Here is a 21,770-nt window from a genome sequence, read left to right as displayed (position 1 = left end):
TTGAAAGAATAAACTTTTGAAATTTCTGTAAGGTATAAAATGTTGTTAGATTGCACTGAGTCTTACATGTAGATATATATATCTGAATGTGTTTCTATGTGAAAGAAAAGAGTGCTTCATATTCAGTGCAAATGTATTAGTTTAAATGTATCCCCTTTCCTAGTTTTAAAAACAAATTAAATTGGATAACTCTGGTCATTCTTTTGCAAAGATGAAGGATGATTTATCTGATTATGGAGTCTGCGTTGCATGAACTGTACAAAAACATCCCAAAATTTTCAAGCTACCAAGCATTCAATAGTCTTGTGATAGAAGGCGCCAGTGAGATTGAAGGAATGATTTAGCCCTTCATGCTGAAATGTGAGAAAACTCATGTTTCTCAATGTTTCTACTGATGTGAGGGGATTTGAGGTTTGGGTTTTTTTTTTCTTTTCTTACAGATATTTAAAAGGTAAATACTGCATTCAGAGCCCTGCAAAGGGAATTAGCTCAACAAATTCAGGGGTCTTTTATGGCTTGTATCTGTGAGGGTTATTCATTTAAATCCTTGTACTTGTAGTCAAACATTTTATTCCATATTAAGTGACTGAGAGGAAGGAAGTGGTCTTTCTAGCTAACTGTTTGTGCATTTCTTCAAGATTTAAACTAAAGCCCCAGAAATATGGACAGAAATGATTCATGGAATATTTTAAAAAGAGAGACTATTACAATTCAGATATTCATGCAGTTGTTCCTAACAGTGTAGTGCCTGGCCTGTTTGCAGCATCATACCTATTGAATGAGGAAATTTGTGACCTAATGCTCTTTATTTAAAATTGCTTTTATAAAGGGCCCCTGTTGTGTGTGGCCTTGCTATAAGGAGTGTGGGATTGTGGTTGGTTAAGTATTTGCATGTGCCTTTACTTTCAGTCCTTGTTCAGTTCAAGGCTTAAGCGGGTGCTTAATTTTAAGTATGTTACCTGGTCAGGAAAGAATTTGAGCCCTGATCAAAGGAGACCAAAGTCCCTATCCTTATTTAAGACTCAGTGAGTATCCATGCCTTTCTGAAACAAATCCTTAACAGCAGGATTACCTTTAAGCTTGTTAGCAGTCTTGCTTGGAAGAATTGTTTGGTGTTTGAGTTTTACATTGTCCAGCCTTAAAGATAGGCCTAGACAGGCCTTATGAGTTCTTCTCAGCTGCCTTAGAAACGATCTAAATTTCACAGCAGATCCTTTCCTTCTAGATGTTCGCTCTTTAAAATTAATTTATCAATGTAAAAATTATATTTGGAGTTTAAAGCAACTAATTTTATTTTTTTCTTTTACTTTAAATGTAAGTGTTAAAGGTTTAAATTTAATAAATTTAAATTTGTAATTTTAATTTGAAATAGAATTTAATATATGAATCCATCATCACAAGAACTGAAGAACCGTGTCCACTTTAGAAATCTTATTTTGTACTTCTGTCTGAATTCCTGCTGTATTCACAAGCAATTGCTAAGAATTTTTGTAAAAAGAAGAAATTTAAGACATTTTTCCTCTGTTTTTGCCCTTCCCCAGTTAATTGCATTTGACATTTCAAGTGCAGAAAAGTAAGTAGCTTCCACATTTGTTTAGACAGGGATCTGATATAGCAACAGGAGTAAAAGTATTTCTTTCCCTAGTTTTGGCTTTTTTTGGGGGGAGGGGCAAAAAAGTACTAAAGTCCATCAACAAGATGCAGGTATAAGACTAGAAACTGAAATGGTTTATTTCTTCATCTTTCTTTAGTTCATTCTAAAATGCAAACTCAAATAGACTTCAAGGTGAATGTGATGCATTTTTCCCTGCCCTGTCATTTTATATGAAGAATTCAATATGAGAGAGAGCATCATTTTAATTCCAAAAGTAACCCAGGTTGCAGATAACTAGTCTAATAGGAATCCTGTGCATCTAGAACACTGTTCTTGGTGAAAAATGTTGCCAAAAAATAGGAGTTCTTAGCAATTGAGTGAATTAGTCTTGTTTGTTTTCCAGTTAATTAGTAGCTTTTTTGCTTAAACCAGCAGAATATTTTTTAGAGCTCCAGCAGCAGGTGTGGGAGACAGAGAACTCACTCTGGTTTATTTTATTTTCTTTCACAGTTGATGAACTTCAAAAACGAGTACAGCAGTCGGAAAATCCTGCACCACCTCCTCCACCACCACCACCTCCTCCACTTCCTCCTCCCCCTCCTCCTAACCCGATAAGGTAAGTGCTTAAATCAAGAGTCACAGCATTAATGTTCTTGCTGAAGCAGAATGCATTGCATGAGCTTGCATTCAAGCAGGAAAAATGTCTTTAAAGAAAAAAGGTTTTCTCTACCCGTCTTCGGCTTCATTCCTTCCTTTTTACCAACAGGACACTGTCTGCCCTAGCGGGTAACAGACCAACACCCTGACCAATTTTGAACAGTGTCTCCCTTTCCAAGCCTAATGAATTGTCTAGACTGTGACTTTGGTGGAGGAGGGATACCTGTCTCCTCTAAATTTATGAGATTATTTTTTTCGATTCACCTGATAGCTATAATTATAAACTTGAGAAGTGCTTATCTGAATCTGCTGCTAAGAATACCCCTTTGAAGCAAAGGATATGTTGGATTACTGTGCGTCCCTTCCTGTCAGATACCGGTGATGAAAATGCTTACTCCATTGAGTTCCCACAATTGCTTTCATAATTTAAAAAGAAAAACACCCTGTCATTGAGCAGTTTTGGTGAAATTACCAAAATCAAGGCTGAGTTTTTCAAAGCACCTTAAAAGAGGGTGACCAATATGATATATCGGTTATTAGAGCCAAATTAGTGGAGCCCTAAATTGTGCTTAGGTAATTTTAGGAACTCGGCTAATCTTCATGTTGGGGCTACTTAGATGCTTGAAATAAAATACCTACTCCAATGCACTGCTGGACTAGGGAGATAGAAGTTCACATCCCCTTTCCTGCCGTAACAGTCCCAATTTGTTTTGGAAACTTAATTTTCCAGAGGTGTTGAAAATCCAGGAACTCTCCCAGTCATGTATAAGCACTTGTTTTTGAACATCTTCCTTTCTTAAAAAAACAACAACCCCCCCCCGCAAAACAACAAAAAAGTAAAAGATGGGCTTCGATGACACTTTCTGACCTGCTGCATTAGAAATTACATTCAGGAGTCTTGTTAACTACTGAATTAAATATAGAAATACTGATGATTATTAGGCAGAATTCATGCCTTTGTGCATCTTGTTCTGTTTTTAAAAATTCAAAACAAAATGTTTTCTGAACAACAGTGTTTGGTCATTTGCTCCTTTTACCTCCATTAACTCTTTTGGCTTGCCTGCTCCTTTTTCACTGATGTGTAGTATGAATTAAATTGTGGTTTTGTATTTTTAAGTTCTAGTCCTTTAATAATCAGGATAGATGACACACTTTAAGCCCTGTAGTAGCTAAACCAGAGTTCTTTTTCAAGCACCGTGAGGTCATGTATATAAAGGTTGTTTTAAAAGCTAGACACTGAATGCTGCTTTTTTCTGGTACTGGGTTTTGACCCCTTATCTCAGTGAGGTCACTCTCCTTGTCCATAATGACCAATACTTAATAAAGAATGATAGGCCCCACTGACACGTTAGATATGTGTTAGTGCTTATATATGGGCTTTAAGATGAATCATTTCCTTGCCTGAACTTTTATGTTTTGACTATACTTAATGATAACTATTTGACACTAAGAAGATTACAAACAGAAATCTTGGAGTTGGTGAGGAGATACTGATCACCATATTTAAGTGTCCTCCGAAGAATAATATTTTACTTTAATATCAGCAGCTCTTCCTTCCTTTTTTTATGCCAGAGCAGCTTTGATCTGTCATGCGTCACAATGAGGTACTATCTTCTAATATTCAAAGTTGAAGTGTTTTGGTTTGTGCTTTATCTCTGTTAAAAGAAATTTAAAAAAATCTGGTGTATTTCGAGGGGAGGCACTGTGGGGGGTAATTCACTACATAGGTCTGCATTTGCAAATTGTTAAATGAGCCTTTTGTAAGTAGCTGTTTAATCAGGTAGTAAGCAAGCTGTTGGTGTGTCGTATTCAGAGTTCATTCTAACAGTGTGTAATAGAGGACAGAATGACAGTCTGCAGTTTCATTTTCCTGAAAGGTCTCTCATGTCAATGATTCGTAAGAGATCTCACTCCAGCACCAATGTGAGCAAGAAGGAGAAACCTCCTCAGCAGGAGTCAGGTATGGCTCATATTCTTTTAAAGTTATGTGGATTATTCTCTAGGTACTGCAATACTCCTAGTGAAAATGAACTGCAGGTGCAGTATTCATGCGTGCAGTGGAACCACCATCCATGTCCTCAGTGTATTCATCTACCCTGCAGCCCAGAAATATGACTGCAGCCCAGGTATACGTGCTCTGAGATAGCAAGCAATATCTTTGGCATTGTAGCTTTGGTATTGCAAACTTCCTCAAGATCCCAAGAAAATCTGCATAGTTCTTTTTGCCATTGGTGCCCCCACAACTAAGCTGGTGATCAGCAGCCAATTTAGTGTGTCCAAATGTGTATTTTAGTAGGAACAGTCTTTGAGGCTGCAGATCCAAAAACATTAGAGCAGACCTAGCACTTGCTGTAACTGAAAAGAAGTTCTGATCTTCCTTCCTCTTGCTCTGATGCTTATCAGATACGTTGCTGAGCTGATTTCACTCACAAATCTGGCAGAAAAATGTGTCATCTTCTTTCCCCCACTTTGGGGAGAGGAGGTTCATGTTTATTTAGGCTCACAGAAGTACCTGACAAGTTGAGCACTCAGCTGACAACAGAGATGTGCTGAGTGAGATGGATGGGGGGGAACAGGATGGATGGCACCATACTGTTACGGTGAATCGATGGAGCTTGTTGAGTTGTACCCTAGGAGTTTGGTACTGTCTGAAGCTGTTATACTATAGCAGTGTGAGAAGCTCACTCTATGCCTATCCACTGGATGTGCTACAGCATGTCCAGTACTCTACACATCCACTGGTTACCTGGAAGAAGGAAAAAACTGAAGACAAACCCAACAATCATTAAGCAGAGTGCAAGTTATATACAAGATAATACAGGGAAATTTCTGACTACCAAATAGCTTCTTTTTTGTGATTTCTTCTGTCCAGAACCTCTCTCCAAAACTAGTTTGTTGAATGCTTCAGTTTCATATCTCAATTTTTATCTTATGGAATTACCACTCGAAGTTGACTGGCTCACTATGCAAAGTAACAGCTAAAATTGTGTTTTATTGTTGTTAATGGAAGCTGGAAACTAAGTAGGGTGAGAAGAGGAGAGAAGTAGATTTACAAATGATTATGAGTGCCTGAAGAGTCAGAGCTAGTCAGACCAGTGCTGCCAGTCAAATAACCAAGGTTTCCCTCCTTGTGTCCCTCTCTATTCTGACACAGCAGTTTGTTTGCAGTGAATTGCTTAACTTGTTTGCTGCCCCTTAAACAAAGCAAGGGGCTGCAGAAGGCAACTTCACTCAAATCATGTGTTTGTTTCTTTTCAAGACGGCACAAGTTATCCATGGTTATGGCTATAACTGTGAAAGAAAAGTCACTATTAGCAGACTGTAACTGTATGCAGACATGGTTGGATTGTTAGGTGGGACCAGCAGGCAGAAAGTAGGGGAAAGGAAGTACTGCCTGTTTCATTTTTTAGGTGTGGAACAGAGGAATAGAGTGATTTGGGCAGGTCCCTTGGGGGGTCTTTGGCAACTGGCTACCAGTCTGAGAGAAATAAGGTTGTTGGTCTGGGTAAAATAATAACAGAAGTGACCTTGTACCTAGATCTGTGATGAAGAGTCAATCTTATTTTCAAGTTCAATTATGTTGCCTTCATTTATGAAGTTTCTTTATCTTCAGACATCTTAGATGTTTTGATTACATCTTTTTGTTCAGACTGTTAGAGTGATTGCAGGAAATACTGTGAAATTTACTGAGTTCTCTGCACCCCATTCTTTCATTATTTATTAGCAAACTTTAACAGTTCTGACCTTTCTTCAATCACATATAAATTGCTTCTTTTCTTAATAGTGGACCTATTCTTAAAATTAAAAAATAAAATAAAAAAAAAAAGGAAAAAGTTCTTGCTTGATCTAGTTATTATATCCAACTTGAGGCTTGTTTTGACCCTTGTTAAGGACTTAGAATGAGTGATTTCTATTGCATACCACCAATTAGTCTTTTATATTTGAAACAGCCTGTTTGTAAAATTAAAGCCTGACATTAAATTGGCTTACAATACAGAAACTGCATTTCTATGAATCATCAATAGTACCCTGACAAGGGAGAGAGCAAAAGTCTATTTAAAATTCCTGTTATATAAGGCACTACATAACAGCTTTGAATAGCATCCACCGTATTTCTCCATGTTTTTCCTTTAAGTAGTCTTTTTTCCCCTTTTTTGTGTGGCACATTATGTCTTTTGTTACATTTCCCAAAACACTCATAAGTTAACAGGTATTGTTTAGCTTCATCACACAGCTTCCGGTTTCATCTGAGTATTTTGTGGTCATGGTTCTGCATCTCTTGGAAATCAGCCGGTTTCTTTCATGGTGTTTAAGTTTTGCGCTTTAACTCAATGCCATGTTCTTTAAATGTGTGTTTTTTGTTTGGGCTGAGATGCCAGTGTATCATTTCAGGAAGGTTCTTAAAGCTGTCTGAAATATGAGACATATTTTTGGAGTCCCTTAACAGGCTAGAAAGGGGTCTTACCGTGGAGTGCTGTCAACTTGTCCCGTGTTAATGAAGCTGTGGAAATTTCTGTTGAGCCTTAGTAAACAGATACAGTGGAACTCGAGCTGTATTTTTCACTCCTTGGTGCTTCAGCCTATAGCATTTAGCTTTTGCAGCTCCAAACAGTTATAGGAGTTTTGCATTTTTCAGGATCTTTGCTTTTCCAGACTTATGCAGGCACTGCTATTTGACATCTGAGAAGTCCACAGCTGGAACATCAACATGTGTAAATTGCCATTGTATCCCTGAACAGATTGTGACAGTTTAGCTGAGAGCAGGTATCCCTAAAAGCCCTGAATCCAGAAACCAGAATTCCAGATAAATAGAAAATTGTTGATTTGAGAAAATCAACAAATCAATCAACAATCAACAAAAGAAATGGGAATACCTTCTAGATGTACTTACTGTGAGGTAAAGTGCCTCTTTGCAGTGGGCAAAAGTAAGGATAAGATAGTGGTCCTGTAAGAAAGACCCTGTGAACAGCCTGCTTGTGGGGAGAAGAATGTACATTTATGCATGTCATTTATGTTTTTAATAAAGCTGAGCAAAAAGCATGGATTTGGATTGTATATGAGCAATATGCATTGCTCATACAGGCATGAAGAATGACTGCAGGTAGTATAACTAAGTACGTTGTATCTGTAAATGCCATTTCATGATTACAGCTAAATTTATAACTATGGTAACAGGCTGTGTATGACAAGCAAGCTATTCAGGAGGTTATGTGTTTAACATATATGTTTTTCTTTTGGGCTATTTTTCTGTAGTTCGTGTCTGTAATGTGATAAGCTCTCTGATTTTGGATAGGTGAAGAAGTTACAGATCTGAAGAGACAAGCTGTTGAAGAAATGATGGACAGAATTAAAAAGGGAGTTCATCTGAGGCCAGTCAACCAGTCAAGCAGACCTAAAACAAAGGTTGGAATAAATAGAAGAGTAATTATATTAGCCACGTACAGTAATTTATACTGAAAATAAATCAGATTTTCCATAACACATTCAAAAGAATATATTTGTTTTGCTTTTCTCTTTGTTTGGTTTTAAATCAAATAAAATAGAGCAGCAGACCATGTAGCTGAAGAAGGGGAAAAAAAGTGAAACAAACAGTACACAAATGCCCGGGTTCTTTGAAAATGAAAGCAAACCTCTGGTAAACAAACAGCCATGGAGAAACAAAAAGCCCCAAGAGTATAACTGGGTAGTGTAAATTGAATGATCAAGAAGTCTGCTGTACTTAGCACTATTTCCTCCTTTTATGTAACACTCAGCACTAATACATGAATATGCCTACTGTAATATAATGCTTACTGTCTTCATAAAAGCTTGAAATAGTACCCTGTTAATCTTTCTTAATATATAGGCTGTGGTTTATAGTGTTATTTTTTGAGCTAAGACTCTTTTCTCCATCCATATAAGAAAATAGATTGACTGTTAGCCATGTGCCCATGGGAGAAGAGACCAGAGGAACATAATACAGCTGTACACCTGTGTCCTCAAGCACAAAATCTGTCATGGTCTGTTTGAGCTGGGTCAGATTAGTAAGCATGTGGGGTTATTCTAACATGCATGTGTTATGATTGCTTACAGCCAGAAACACCAAAACCCTCTGAAAGTGCAATGAAAGAACTGAAAGGGATTCTGGTAAGAAAACTTGTCATTTATGTATCGTTTTTATTTCTTCACACAGCTGACAGGACCTACTGTGCAAAACAGCTGAGTATTTGAAAGTTCTGCATTAGCACTTTGGTTTGAAGCTGTAGAGCAGCTTCAGACTGAATCCCCTGATCATCTCCACTTGCTGCATTGGTCCTATTCATTGAATGGTTTTGGTCTTGCCAACAAAATTTGTTTTGGAGAAAACTAGCCCATTAATTCTGCTCCAAGATTGTATATTCCTGCCCCTACAGGGGATGTGATGGTCTGCACATGCAATAGGTCCTTTGGAAACCTCCAAAGTGCTCACAAATTGGGACACTCAGGAAGAGGGACCTGAATAAATCTGGTCCAAAGTAAAGCCCCTGAACTGCACGTATAATAGATAGGGTTCTCAACATAACTGATTTGAGCTCCTGCTCTCTTCTGCGACACCAATTTTAGAAGGAGCAGAAAGAAACATATAGTCACTGTATTGCTCTATCTAGCTTGTTGCTTTCGAGCCCTTCAGGATATTTGCAGTATAAGACATGCTATATAAAATCCAATTCCAGTCTATTCTTGAGACCAGTCATTATGCACAGTCAGACAACAAACATGGGGGTGGGAGGTGATGGAGTAAACATTTGTGTTTGTTGTTAGTATGCTAATTATGCATTTCTTGTAGACCTCCATATAATTGTTAGAAACAAAGCACATTTATATTCTGTAAATTGCAGAGTCAGAGCGACTCAGTTGCTCATGTTGCTCTCATATACATACATCATTTATACAGATCTGAAGAATATTACTCACTAATAACATACCTGCTCAGTTAAATTTCAAATACTTGCCAAAGAAAATATTTTAATTTATTGAGGGAATGAGAAAGTTTGAGTTATTTTCCTGGAATCCTGAAAGTAACACTGCTTTTGCGACTTGAGATGCAACTTTCTTTTGTCATTTGCTATTCCTGCTCAGGAGTTATGTGCTTGTCAACAAAAGATATTAAGAATATGTTATTCACACTGTAGAAAAATGCTATGCGAGTCTGACACAGTTGGGAAGGCTGAATAAACAGGCTTCCTGGGGATTCCCAATGATGGCAAGACTCAGAGGGAGACTGAAATAGAATGTGGAACCCAAATTTTCAGCTACATTATAAACATTTTGGGAAATTTTACAATCAATTGGATACTGAACCAGGAGGCAGTAAACTCCCATCAGTTGGTGCAAGGCAGCAATAGCGTGGATTTGTATTTTGTGTGCATAGAACACCATTTTAACCAGCGGTCTAATCCTGTGAGCAAGAGAAACCATGAAGTACATGGAAATAGACTCAAGTATATGCCAGATCAGCTAGATTATAGAATACAGTAACCTACTGCAGTTGCAGCTAGTACATACTGACTTCCTCACATCTGTGTCTGCACACCTGGGTGCAATGCAATAGCACACTACAATGTAAAACATGCTGGAACAGTGAAATCTGCCCTTTTGCTAGTACAGTTAATTATGACTGGTATCGCTCTAGCAGTGTTTTAAGATCCTTTAAATTTTAAGAGAAGGAAGTTGGAGGATCCTCGCAAACATCAGAGTTTGTTCGTTAGTGATCCAGAGCATCTGTGTTAAGCTTGATAGCTACTCTCTGAGGAAGGTAAATACGGTTAGTCCATACATAGAGAAATCCAGGTAAGGGAAGGAGCGACAAATCAGGCCCCAGGGGCTCTCTGTGAAACAAGAGGGAAAGCTTTGCGCACTGATCTAGGACTGCAATTGTTTTTCTGCAGTTTAAAAGGTTCTTATATACTGCTGCTGATCTGCATTGTGCATATGGGATGTTTGGAAAGGCATAATATACACAGAGTGCTTCATGCCTGTTTCTTGCTATAGGAAACACTTAACAAATCCACTAGTTCTCGAAGCTTAAAATCCCTTGAAACAGACAGCGGCGAAACAGAGCTAGAACGAGTTCTGCGACGCCGAAAAGTGACAACTGACCAGGACAGTGGCAGTAAGTGGCTAGATTCCTTTATAGTCTGTGTCCTGTCCCTGCATTAGGGCCTCTTAAAGCTTTGCTGTGTCTTTCAGACCTTTGCCATTTCAGCCAGTAGGTAGAACTCTGCTTACTTCTACTTTGACCCTCTTCCCCTTCACACCTGTCCCTTTTTCATCCCTGTTTTCTCCAAGAGATGCCTCTGTCAGGACTTTTTTGCAAATGCATCCATGCACACACATACCTGCGTCCTGACTGGAGTTACGACATTGTTATTGGAGTCATTAGTCTCAGTCTCCCATGAAAGTACTCTTGAAAGTAACAACAGGTAGAGAAATGAGGGCATACGAATGCCATTTTGAATTAGCCTCCTCTGCAGAGCAAGGATCTGCAGTTTTTAAGCTATGCTTCACTGTCATCATCTTTAAGAAACTGTTGATGTTCGCCCTGGTTAGAAACACAGGCTGTGCAAGCGTTAAGTCTGTGCCAGAATCCATGCAGACATGGCTGGTTTTAACCTCACTGTAAGGGTTATCTTGGACTTTGTAGATAGACAGTTCACTAATTACTCATTAGTGTTAGAACAGACTTTTTTTGTAGGTGGGTTGGCCCTCACTCTAGCTGCACATCAAGCTGCGAGAGCACTGAAAAGCTGTGACTCAGTTGTGCTGTGATGGCAGCAGGATTTACCATTTCCCTTTGCAAGGGAATTGAGTGCATGACTGTGTAAGCAAAGCAAGCCCTGCTTCCAGTACAAGAAAGGATTAACTTTGGAGCAGAGAACAAAAGTTGCAAGTATGGTATTTTGATACTTTCCCTGCACTGCACTGGATGCTGTTCTTTAAAGTCCCATTTTGTTTCTTGCAGTTAATTTGAATTCTGTTGTGCTTATGTGTCATTTCCAGACCAGTCAACTTGGATAACAGAAGTGCTAAACTTTCTTTCGGTTTTAGGTCCCACTGGAATTTTGGCCACATCAGAATCAAAGTCTCTGCCTGTGTTGGGCTCAGAAGCCAGTGCTGCTCAAGCAGCACTGAACAAGAAAGAACTGGAGACGGAGTTCAGTTGCAAAGTACCTGATTCAGATTCTGTTTCTAACCAACTAAAGGGTAGCACAAGTTCCAAGGCTACATTAAAGTAAGTAAAATATAGATCTCTAGCCATATTTTCATATCAGATCTGTTTAGCTGGTGCATTTTGAAAGTGTTTTCACATCAATTTTGGTTAACAGGATTAATGTACAGTTGTTTATCAGTGATTCCTGAAATAATTCTCAGTCTCATTTGGGGGTGGAAGTTGGACTCTGTAATAAAGCTCTTCTTCCCTTAGAACCTGTGAACATTCTGCAGAAAAGAACTCCGTGGTGTCTGCTACAAAAAAATACTCGAGTTTTTGAGGAATAGCAAATTTGAGTTTTTTTCCATATCCTGCAGAGAAGAGGAGACAAAATTATGTAGTTCTTGATTTTTAAAAAGGCAATTCTAATCAAAAGTTTAAAAAAATAGTAATATAATTCATACTGGTCTGTATGCAGGTGTGTGGAGTGGTTTCCATTGGACCAAAAGGAATGTACATTGTCCGTCTTAAAAATGAGGGTCAAAATGCTGAATTACATTTACATCTCATGATTAAGATTAAAAAAAAAAAAAGTCAGAGGTGTGTTTGCACAGACAGGCTGAGGAGTCTTTTATCACAACAGACTGAAGCCTCAAGGTGCCATTTAAGCATCAAAGAGTTAATTCTGCTTCAGAAATATTTATTTCAGGCAGATCCGGTGGAGGATAGGTTTGTTTTATAACAATACCACACTGCTTTTGAAATTAGGCTGTAGACTTGCTTCAGTTCCCTTGCCAGGACGTTTGTCAATTTGTCACTTAAAGAAAAGGAAATAGATGAGACAAATCAGTAGAATAATGTAATCATGGCTAATTAAACCTCTGATTTCCTGTTCTATCAGTTAAAAAAATACCATCACTACCAATTCTAGCAAGTCTCCATTGCTTAGTTCAAAGGAGTAAACCATGACAAATGAGCTGGAAATTCAGTTCACATCTATTTTTATGAACTGATATTTACTTTACTCTCTTGCAGCTACTTTTATCATTTATTTTTGAATGGACAAAGATCCCAGTTTCCTTTTTGTGTCCTACAGTTTTATTTAATTCCCACTGAGTTTTAAAAGCAGACTGCCTTTTCCAATCATGTATTTTCCCCTTTTATTTCATTTAAGTATCCTTAAAATAAAGATGATCTTCATTTTAATTTAATCAGAAAAATGAAGATACGTCAACAGTTAATTTGACATGAATAATGCTATTGCATTTTCTTGAACTAGTGCCCTGTCAGAAAGGTGAGGTTGTTCCTGAAAATACTGCATTTGTAGTGTGTGTATTTCAACTATTTCAAACAGATAACCTTAATCAGAAAATACAGTAACTCCTACCACCTTTTGTCTACCTTTTATTCCACCAAACTAAGTGGAAATTGCATTTACAAGAAAGGAAATGAAATAATTGCAGGCCCCAAGGTCTTGCAGAATGCGTGGTGAATTGACAGTGAAAAGGATCTTGTGTTGACAGTCACAGTTGTTACATGCTATAAAAGCATATGTTAAGCTCCATTTATTTTGCAGCTTGCCTATACGGTGACATCCTAAAAGACACACTTTGTTTTAATTTATCTGTTTAAAGCATTAAAAGAAATGTGGTGGGCCAAATTCCTTGGTGCTGCAGGGCTGCTTTGCACCAAGCCACTGGTGTAAACCTGCTTAATTGGAGAGACTCATCACTGAGAATTGTTTTCCAGTGAGGGAGAGAAGGTGCTGAGACTCTGGTCTCTGCTGCTGCTGGGCTGCCAAGGAGGATTGGAAATAACCAGGATGCTCCATACTATGTTGAAATGCAATTACTTTTCTTTTTCTCTTGGGTACTGTTTGCAGCAAAGGTTAGCAGGAGCAGTCTCCAGACTCCAGGGCATATAGTGTTGTTTTAGAAAAGAGCTCATTTGAAGCAGACATCAGAAGGAAGTTCATTTGTCTAACATGTCTGACAACTTAGCTCAGTAATTAAGTGGTTTTCTGGACTTCCCTGGGTGCATCTATATTAATAGTTTGGTTTGGATCAGGAGTGTATTTTTGAAGCAAATCCTCCTATTGTCCCCACTTGCTATGCTTTGATGTGGTCTCAGTTCACAAACTGGATTCCTTATGGGTGAAACTAAATCAGAAGATGTGCTCCAGCCTTTAATGGCTGCTCAGCCCAGGGGCCACACAAGAACTAGTTCAGTGTAAAACCCCTGAAACATGTTATGAGGACATCAGTCCTCAGCACAAATTGTTTCTCCCTCCAACTCTGTTCCTATCGCACCACACTACGTGCTGAAGTAGACCTAGCCCATTTTAACTAAACAAACAATATGTTGTTTGGACCAGTTACCCTAAATGACAAAGGCATGCAGGAGAGTTATTGCGGCTCTTCTCCTTATTCACACCTCAGGTAAAACCGCGTAGCTCTCTCATCACTTGCAATTCCTTGAAAACTGGCAAAGGCGTGACCTACTTCAACTGTTTTCAGCAGCTAAGCAAACCTTTTACAGCGCAGCAGAGGATTGCATGTCTCGTAATTACCAGGTGTCTCTTCCAGTGCAGTATTTACTCTTTTTTCTTCAGCTAGATTTTAATGCATAGCTTCCTATAGAAGATCTTACAGATATTCATGCATGAGGTATTTCTCTTTGCTACACCGTCCATTTACAAAGGCTTGTAATCTGAAGGAGGAGTAATACTTACAGACATTTAAATGCTAAAAGCCCTATTCAGCATTCTTTATTCTTGTTGAGTAACAGTTAAGCACACCTGTTCTCATGGAGCAAGAAGGTCATGTGTTTGAAAAAGACTCAGTCTTGAAAATGTATCTATGAACAATACTTATACAAAAGTCAGGTCATTGAGCAAAATCCAGGATTCCTCCTCCCCCCACCAGGAAGTGACAATCTAACCTTAATGCTAATGGGATCAGAATTTCAGTGTTTGGTTTAAATAGGACTCCACACATGAATCTAGTTACTCATGTTCTTAAGTGTTACAGAAGCATTAGCCTAACTGAATCAGTTGGGACACTTGTGTTAGTTGCTTAAGGAGGGATTATGGAAATGGACTGTAACATGAACAAATACAGGTTAATTCTGAAATGTCCCTAGACTCAAACTAATTGATGATATATCAGTCAGAGAAATTAATTCAGAAGAAAAATTTGAGTTTTGAACCCAAATTATACCAGTAATTTAGGTATCATTCAGTACTGGAAATTATTAAAACAAAGGTTTGAGGCCATCAGGCAGCTGATTTGGAATGTGTGAAGTTTAGCTGGAATGGTGGTGAGGGAAAAGGTGCAAGTAGTATGTCATGTAGAGAAACAGAGGCCTTCAGTATTCAGGTAACTTCCTCTACAAATCTCTCCCCAAATGTTTGACCCAGCATGAATGTAATTCTGTGACAATTTCTCGGAAGAGAATAGGTGACGATTTGTTTTCTTGAGAGCAGAGAGTTCCTGTGGCTCCCTGTGGTGTGCAGACCCAGAAGGGAAAGGTGTGTCTGGCTCTGCCCCTAGTTTTTTTTTCCCCTAGTACTTTGTAAACATTTTGTTTCTGGGCAGCAGAGTTCTCTGTTAACAGGGGGAACCACAGAGGAGGTTAGTCTTAATCTGATGATTTTATACAATTAAAGGATTTGTCCTCCTTCTCCCGGCTGTAATCTTAGTACCCCTGAATCATCTACCAGCTCTGCGGGAAGCAGCTCAGCCTCAGCTAGGCAGAACTACAAAGGTTTTCCAGTGCAGCTTGAACATGGGCAATTTAGTCTGAACAACAAATGAAGAAAACAATGGGATGTTCTGGAAGTTTGAGAGTCTTCTCATTTTTAACCATTTTAAAAGCAACTGCCAGATATATTTTTCTTAGACTGTGTGTCTATGTGCTCTAACTCTCAGTGGGGGTAGCAGCTCGTCAAGATTCCTCATTTAAATTAATTTGCCCATCTTTTTGAGCATTTTCTAAGAAAAGGGCCTAAAAATGGGAACAATTTCCTATGACTTACTCCAGCATGCTAAAGCTTGTCTATAATTCAGTTCTGCTATTATGTTGACAAAATTCTACTCAGCTAGATTTAGTAGAGGGATTCCTGAAATGGAGAAGGTTCCTTGTACTTTCTTCACAAATATCTGGTATGAGAAAGTATCAGAAAGAGGAGGAAAGTCCTGAGGAACCAACAGACTTAATTCACTAGCATCACTGTTTGTATGCCCTTTAATTTCCATTTGAAAAATGCTATACTATGACAGAATTTTTTTGTTTAATAAAGACTGATAAGACTTACAATAATAGTTTGTGCATTTCTTACTATTTTGGGGGTGTTAGTCTTTGGTCCAGCCTGTTGTATTCCATTGTCTTGCTACAAATTCTGAAATATTTAATAAATACATCTGTAGCTTTTATTCTCAGTAAAAGGGCTGAGGATAAATTTGACCCACCTCTTGTGGTCTGGCATGCAACAGATGGACCACAGTGGCCTTCTGCAGAGTTGAGACCCACTATTCTGTATAGACTGACACGATGGTCTGTTTAATGTGGGTCAGAGGCAGGACAGCTGAGCTGTTGTGATTTGGCAAACTATCCTAGTGTGGTAGTATGGAAAGAACATAGCGATTAGAGTAGCTGTAGTCTGTAGAACTGCCCTGTGGTACTGTACCAGATTATAGGTTGAGAAGATGTGTTTTTCATGCAGGCTTCCATTCTGTGTAGCCCTGTAAGTAGAGCTTGTTTGTATGAGGCGTGTTGCACACAAGTGAAGTCCGTCTCCAGCTCTGGGGATCTTGTAGGAAATAGGGATGAGGGGAAGGGTAGTTAGGCAGAAAAATACCAAGCTATTCTTGAGATGCAGCCATGGTTTTTAAGCAGTACAAAGAAGTAACTGGTAGTGAGTAACTGTAAAATTAGCATAATGCTTCAAATATGATCTTTTGGGGGTAAGAAATAGCACTAGTTGAGTTTACTTTGGTTTTAAAAGCAATTTTGCTTTGCAAAGTGATTACAGTGTCCTAGATGAGGGAGCTTGCTGAAAGACAAAGTATGCTAATTTGATGCCATCCAAATGTTGGCTTTTGAATCAGAAATGACTTCAGTCATGCCAGCTCAGGTCCCAGGCAGAGCAAGATTGTATCTACCTGGAATATATCATGCACAATGTACTTGGGAACCAGTCTTTGCTGGAATAGATTTTTGCCAGAATTTTCTAAATATGGTGTAAGAAACATGGGTTTTCGTACGGTGTTTTCCTTGGGTGGTTTCCTTTAGGCTTCTGCACTTACATATGGGCAAGACTTTGTCCAAAAAATTTTGTGTGATATTTACATAAAATTCTGGTTTCTAATGGAAATATATTAAAAGAATTTCATGAATAGAACACCAAGCAAGGTTAAATAATGCTAAGTTTATAATATTAATTGATGGAAACAAAGAAAATCCAAGTATCAGTTAACAATCCAATCCTTAGTCTGCATTTTCATACTGCTACTGAAAATTATTTACAGAAGGCACAGCAATACTAGTTCACAGGTTCATCAGTGGTAACCCTTTATTTTTACATCTTCTGTAACTTCTATAACTATAGAAATGGATTATATTGCTCGTGATATTCCTATATCGCAAACAATCCTTCACAAAACTACATGGGAGTTTGCGTATCCCATACAATTAATCTAAAATATATTTATCATCTAAACCTGGATTTTACAATATGAATTTTGTGTATTTAGTCATAAAAATACAATATATGCAAACTTACAACAATTATGTGTGGATAAGTACAATAACACTAGGTTCTCAATTTCTGGCTTAAATATATAGCTGAACAAATAACAAGAATGCTCTTAACAACATCAACAATCTTAATGAGGAGAAAACTCTTTATAGAGCTAGATGCGAATATCTTGGCTGGACAAATTTGTAACTGTTCAAAACTGTAGCTAACTGCATCTGCACTAATTGCTTTTCTAAGCTTTATTTATAGTAGCAAAATTTGTTTCTTGAGAGAGACCATCAAAATTATGTTCATTCTTGCACTGAAACTTTACTGTGCTTGCATTCTGCTCTTGACAAACTGTTGAAAATGAGTTATGAATACCTGATAAATAGGGTTAATAATTTTTAACAATACCTCAGCTGTAACAGCAGCACTCTGAGGCCGGTGCAGCAACAGTGTGAAGGATTTGAAGAGAGGAATGCTAGTAAAATGAAGTCTGAATAGTAATTCTTATTTTTATGCCTGAAACGCTATTTAATCACTGGTTTTCTCCATTAAACTACTTTATATCGACATCTTTCTTTTTTCTGTCCTTTGAAGGTGGTAAATATGATTGCCGTTTTATCCATTTTTGTTATAAATGAAACAGACTTCAGAGCGTTTGGCTGTGCATCAGTTGTTGGAATGCTGCCATACACTAATGCAGACTCCCCACTGTGAGCCCAGTGAAGAATTATACTTTGATTCACCAGATTGTATTAAATAGTCCAGCTGTTGGGATTTGAAAGATAGTTACCTCCAAAGTGAAATAAAAATGAACTTGGCATTTATGGCTTTGACCATTTTTATAGTGTTGGGCAATCAGCTTTTCAGAGGTAGCATTTTTTAAAATAACCCTCTTCTGGTTATACTGCTTTAAAAAGTTTAATTTGCTATAACATTCAAAATACACCACCTTGTATTTTCCAGAATGATTGGCACCTTTTCCATAAAATAAGCATTATTTTCCTTATAAAATCACTAGCTTCTGATGATAGTCAAATGAGTCTGAGAGTGTATCTGTTAGCACCAATTTCTGAATTAATTAACTTATACTGAAGTTCTAATGTTAGAGACAATTCTTGTAATTAAAGCTTGAACATGGAATTTCATTTGATACATCCATTGCATCAGTAACAAGCTGAGTAAATTCTTTCTGAAATAGAAAATGCAACAACTGTTGTTTCTGTGATTTTTTTTTTTTTTAACCTGTATATTTGCTCCCTTCCAGACAGGTGGGAGCCAGTGCTCTCAGCCCCATGCTCTAATTGTTGAGTGGGCAACCTCTTTTTTCTGTGTCTTTTTCTCTGAGACAAAGACCGGCGCAATAGAGGGCAGTTCCATACCAGATGGATCCACTGCATGAATTTCTTCTTCTGCCTTCCAGTTGATTCTACTTTTTCCTTTCAACCATTCCTTATGTGTAAGCAGAAAAATAAAATATGGCTGTCGACTAGTAAATGCAGTTGCATTCAGTGGCTCTGTAGTGAGGCTTCCCATGAGAGCTGAACTGTGCACTCACTGGTCCCTGTAGGACCTTGCTGCACTAAGCATTTTTGTACCTGTCCAGTTCGGTGGTTGTAGCTGTATCAATGTAGACATCTGTATTGTGTTCATACCATTGTGCAAGGCCCTGTCTGGAGCAGATGTGCCTAGCATGTATGTGTAACAGCCTTGAGAACAGTCTCTTTAAACACATCTGGTTACACACCAACCTGTAGGAACTCCTCAGGCATATGGAGTCCCATGTGCTCTGGAAAGCATGATGAAGGGAGTGTAAGCCCATGCTGTAAGCTGTCTGTCTGCCTATGTATGTAACAAGCTAGGTCTTGAGGGCAGCCTTAAGATGGCACAGGCATATCCCTACCTGTGACTTGCTGAGGTCGTGCTGTCCCAGTGTTTGCCTTGTTTTGTGCTGGTACATTTTATGTAATCTAAAAATGTTCCTGCATGTTTCCTACACAAGTACAAAGCTTCTGAATATGTACAAATGCTTTTAATGTTTATACCATGATGCCAGCTTAGACAAATCACCCTGGTGTCTCTGACCTTTTTCTCCTCTCTCTCTGTGCTCAGAGGGCTTTTTATCTACAAAAATATCTGCATTGCAACGAGCAATGAAGACATAATCTCATTTCTGAAGTACAGAATGTAGGTCTAATGTCCTCTGCACTTCAGCAAATCCAGTAGCTGAATTTTCAGAAATCATTCACATTCACTCGCCGTGAGACCACTAGCAGCCTGTTGGTGCTGAGCCACCATGAAAATCTGGTTACTTACCTTTATCTCCCTAGCATGCAGTAAAGTTTAGTATAGCAGAAGCCCTGTTCAAGCTGTTCTGGGATGCAGATGTGGAGGAGAAGCATGTTCTCCCTTCAGGATACAGCACTGATAGTATATAGCCTACAGAAGCTACACCTTTTCTTTGGGTGCAACTTCTCCAATGAACATGGGGGAACCTAAATCCAGGTCTGAGAGGTACTGAGGAAAAACAGATCCTTAAGATTATTTTTAAACTGATTCCTTCATAGTCTTAGGATTTTTTCAGTGCTTTTTAAGTTCATTTTTTCCTGTTAAATATCTGGTGTGGCTAGTTTAATAAATAATTCCGAAAGGGTAATTTGATTTACATTTAGTATACTACTATGTGTATGTAACAGCTATAATCTGTAAATCTGTATTGTACTTTAGTATACCTAGCCTGGTCATACATGCTACTAATAATAGAAATGCTTTTATGTATATTTATGTTCTTTGTCCTAAATATATGAGCTGTTACCTGTATTCATGTATTTTTTCTTTTTTCTTTAGATCACCTAGTCATACGGTATTTACAAGAAAAGCTTCTACCAGTGAAAAAGAGGCAGAATCTGTCGTAGTTTTAGATCCTGTTTCCACCAGTGGGGAGTCTGAAAACATGCTAAATCAACACAAAATGAATGAAAAAAAAAGTAAAGCACTGCATAAAGAAACTAGTGTCGAGAAAATAAAAGAGACCGACAGTTCTAATTGTTAATTGTTATGCCAAAAGGCTGTAACTTTGGGGAATCTTTATCTGGACATGTAAATTGCTTAGGTGTGTTACTAGGGGCTACAGTCTGTACTCCAAACAGTTTTCAATAATACCAATTGAAATGGTCTTTTTTAATGCAGTTTTGTTATATGCATTAATGGGTTAAATAACTATGCATTACTCAGTCTCTTTCACGTTTTAATGTCACTGGTATAGTTAAGATTTTCTTAGATACTGTCAGTTACCTCTTCTTTAAAACTGTGTTTGAAAAGGGTTTCTTTAATTATTCTTTTCATGAAAAGATACTTTTTAAAGGTCTGTTCTAAAGCTTGCTGGAAGCCCCTTGCATCCCTCTTGACTTGAATGGGCTTTGGGTTTGATCCTAAGAAGGTGATCACACACAAAAATCATCCTTAGTATGGGGGGTAATATCAATAATGAGAAAATCAGTTTTAGACACATTGCCTTAAAAATATTTTATGTCTATTTAAAACAAGGTCTTGTAGGTCTCCTTATTGCTGTCTCCACACAGGCTATTTTGACTATTTTGAAATTTAAAAGCACAAGCATAACACTTTTTCTTCAGTTTGTTTGCCCAGTAGAGAGCTAGTATGAAGAATAAAAAGCACAGGCATTGCAGCACATCATTTTGATAACAAGACTTTTGGTAATGATAGCCAAAGTCAGAAGTTTGTGGGTTGAGATTGGTGTTCTCATTTGGATTAAAAACTCTTCAAAGGAAGGCTTTTCTCCTAGGTTTTGTTTTAATGTTACATAGCAAAGTTTGGATCTGATGCAACTGGAGTCTTTAGGTGCTGCCAAAAAAAAAAAAAGTTATCGTAGGCTCCCATGAGTATGGGCTACATCTGGGATTCAGTCATTACAGAATTCCAAGTTATTTGGAATCAATATTTTGAGAACTCCCAGATCAAGCCCAGTGGCACTAACCAATAAACCTTCGCTCTGAGCATTGTATAAAGTGGTGACATTAATTTCCTTATTTGATAAAACAAAAACCAATTTGCCTCAGACCTTCTTTCCAGTGAAGACAATATGATATATATGATATAAATATGATCATTTGCTCCACTGCCAATTCACATTCCATTGTAGTTTTTTAAATTCAAGACAGTATTTCATTATTCTATAATGAACAAACAAATGTAATCAGGGATTTACCTAAAGAAGATTGGTGTAACTGAAACTGGGTGGTCATGTATTTGAATGCATTTGGATTATTTTTTATTTAATGATCTGAAACAGTGATAGTACTAAAGGATGAATGTTCCGAGTTTGTTGGTTTGACTCTGCATGCAACTGTCTGGTGCTTTTCATAAAAATAAAATGATAGTACTGAGTGTGGTAGTTTCACATCTTTTTTGGTGTTTCTGCATGTTTGCTAAGAAAATCTTGGATTTGATCTAATTACTGAACTACGTATAATTCCTAAATTTGGGGAAATTTGTCTCTCATTTTGTTGTATATCTTCATTTCTGTGTTTTGTTTTTTTCTGGTGGTTTTCCTTTGCACTTAGATATCTGTTACACTGAATTTAAAA

At 37.8% G+C, this 21,770-nt stretch overlaps 1 protein-coding gene across 1 annotated transcript in view; it reads left to right on the top strand.

The window, feature by feature from the left end:
- The window catches only part of SHTN1 (shootin 1), a 69,656-nt gene extending 47,894 nt beyond the window's left edge, over window positions 1-21,762 (top strand). Inside the window, exons 11-17 of the mRNA XM_067300291.1 lie at window positions 2,105-2,210; window positions 4,129-4,211; window positions 7,545-7,654; window positions 8,324-8,377; window positions 10,262-10,382; window positions 11,318-11,501; window positions 20,011-21,762. Of these exons, the coding sequence (XP_067156392.1) occupies window positions 2,105-2,210; window positions 4,129-4,211; window positions 7,545-7,654; window positions 8,324-8,377; window positions 10,262-10,382; window positions 11,318-11,501; window positions 20,011-20,215 (863 nt within the window). The 3' untranslated portion in view covers window positions 20,216-21,762. The remainder of the gene's footprint in view (window positions 1-2,104; window positions 2,211-4,128; window positions 4,212-7,544; window positions 7,655-8,323; window positions 8,378-10,261; window positions 10,383-11,317; window positions 11,502-20,010) is intronic.
- The last annotated feature ends 8 nt before the right edge of the window (window positions 21,763-21,770 follow it).

This window comes from Apteryx mantelli, chromosome 7, assembly GCF_036417845.1.
Source record: "Apteryx mantelli isolate bAptMan1 chromosome 7, bAptMan1.hap1, whole genome shotgun sequence".
In the NCBI taxonomy this organism is placed as follows: Eukaryota; Metazoa; Chordata; class Aves; order Apterygiformes; family Apterygidae; genus Apteryx; species Apteryx mantelli.
The sequence above is the reverse complement of the archived record's forward strand: the minus strand, read 5'-3'. Positions and strand labels throughout refer to the sequence as shown.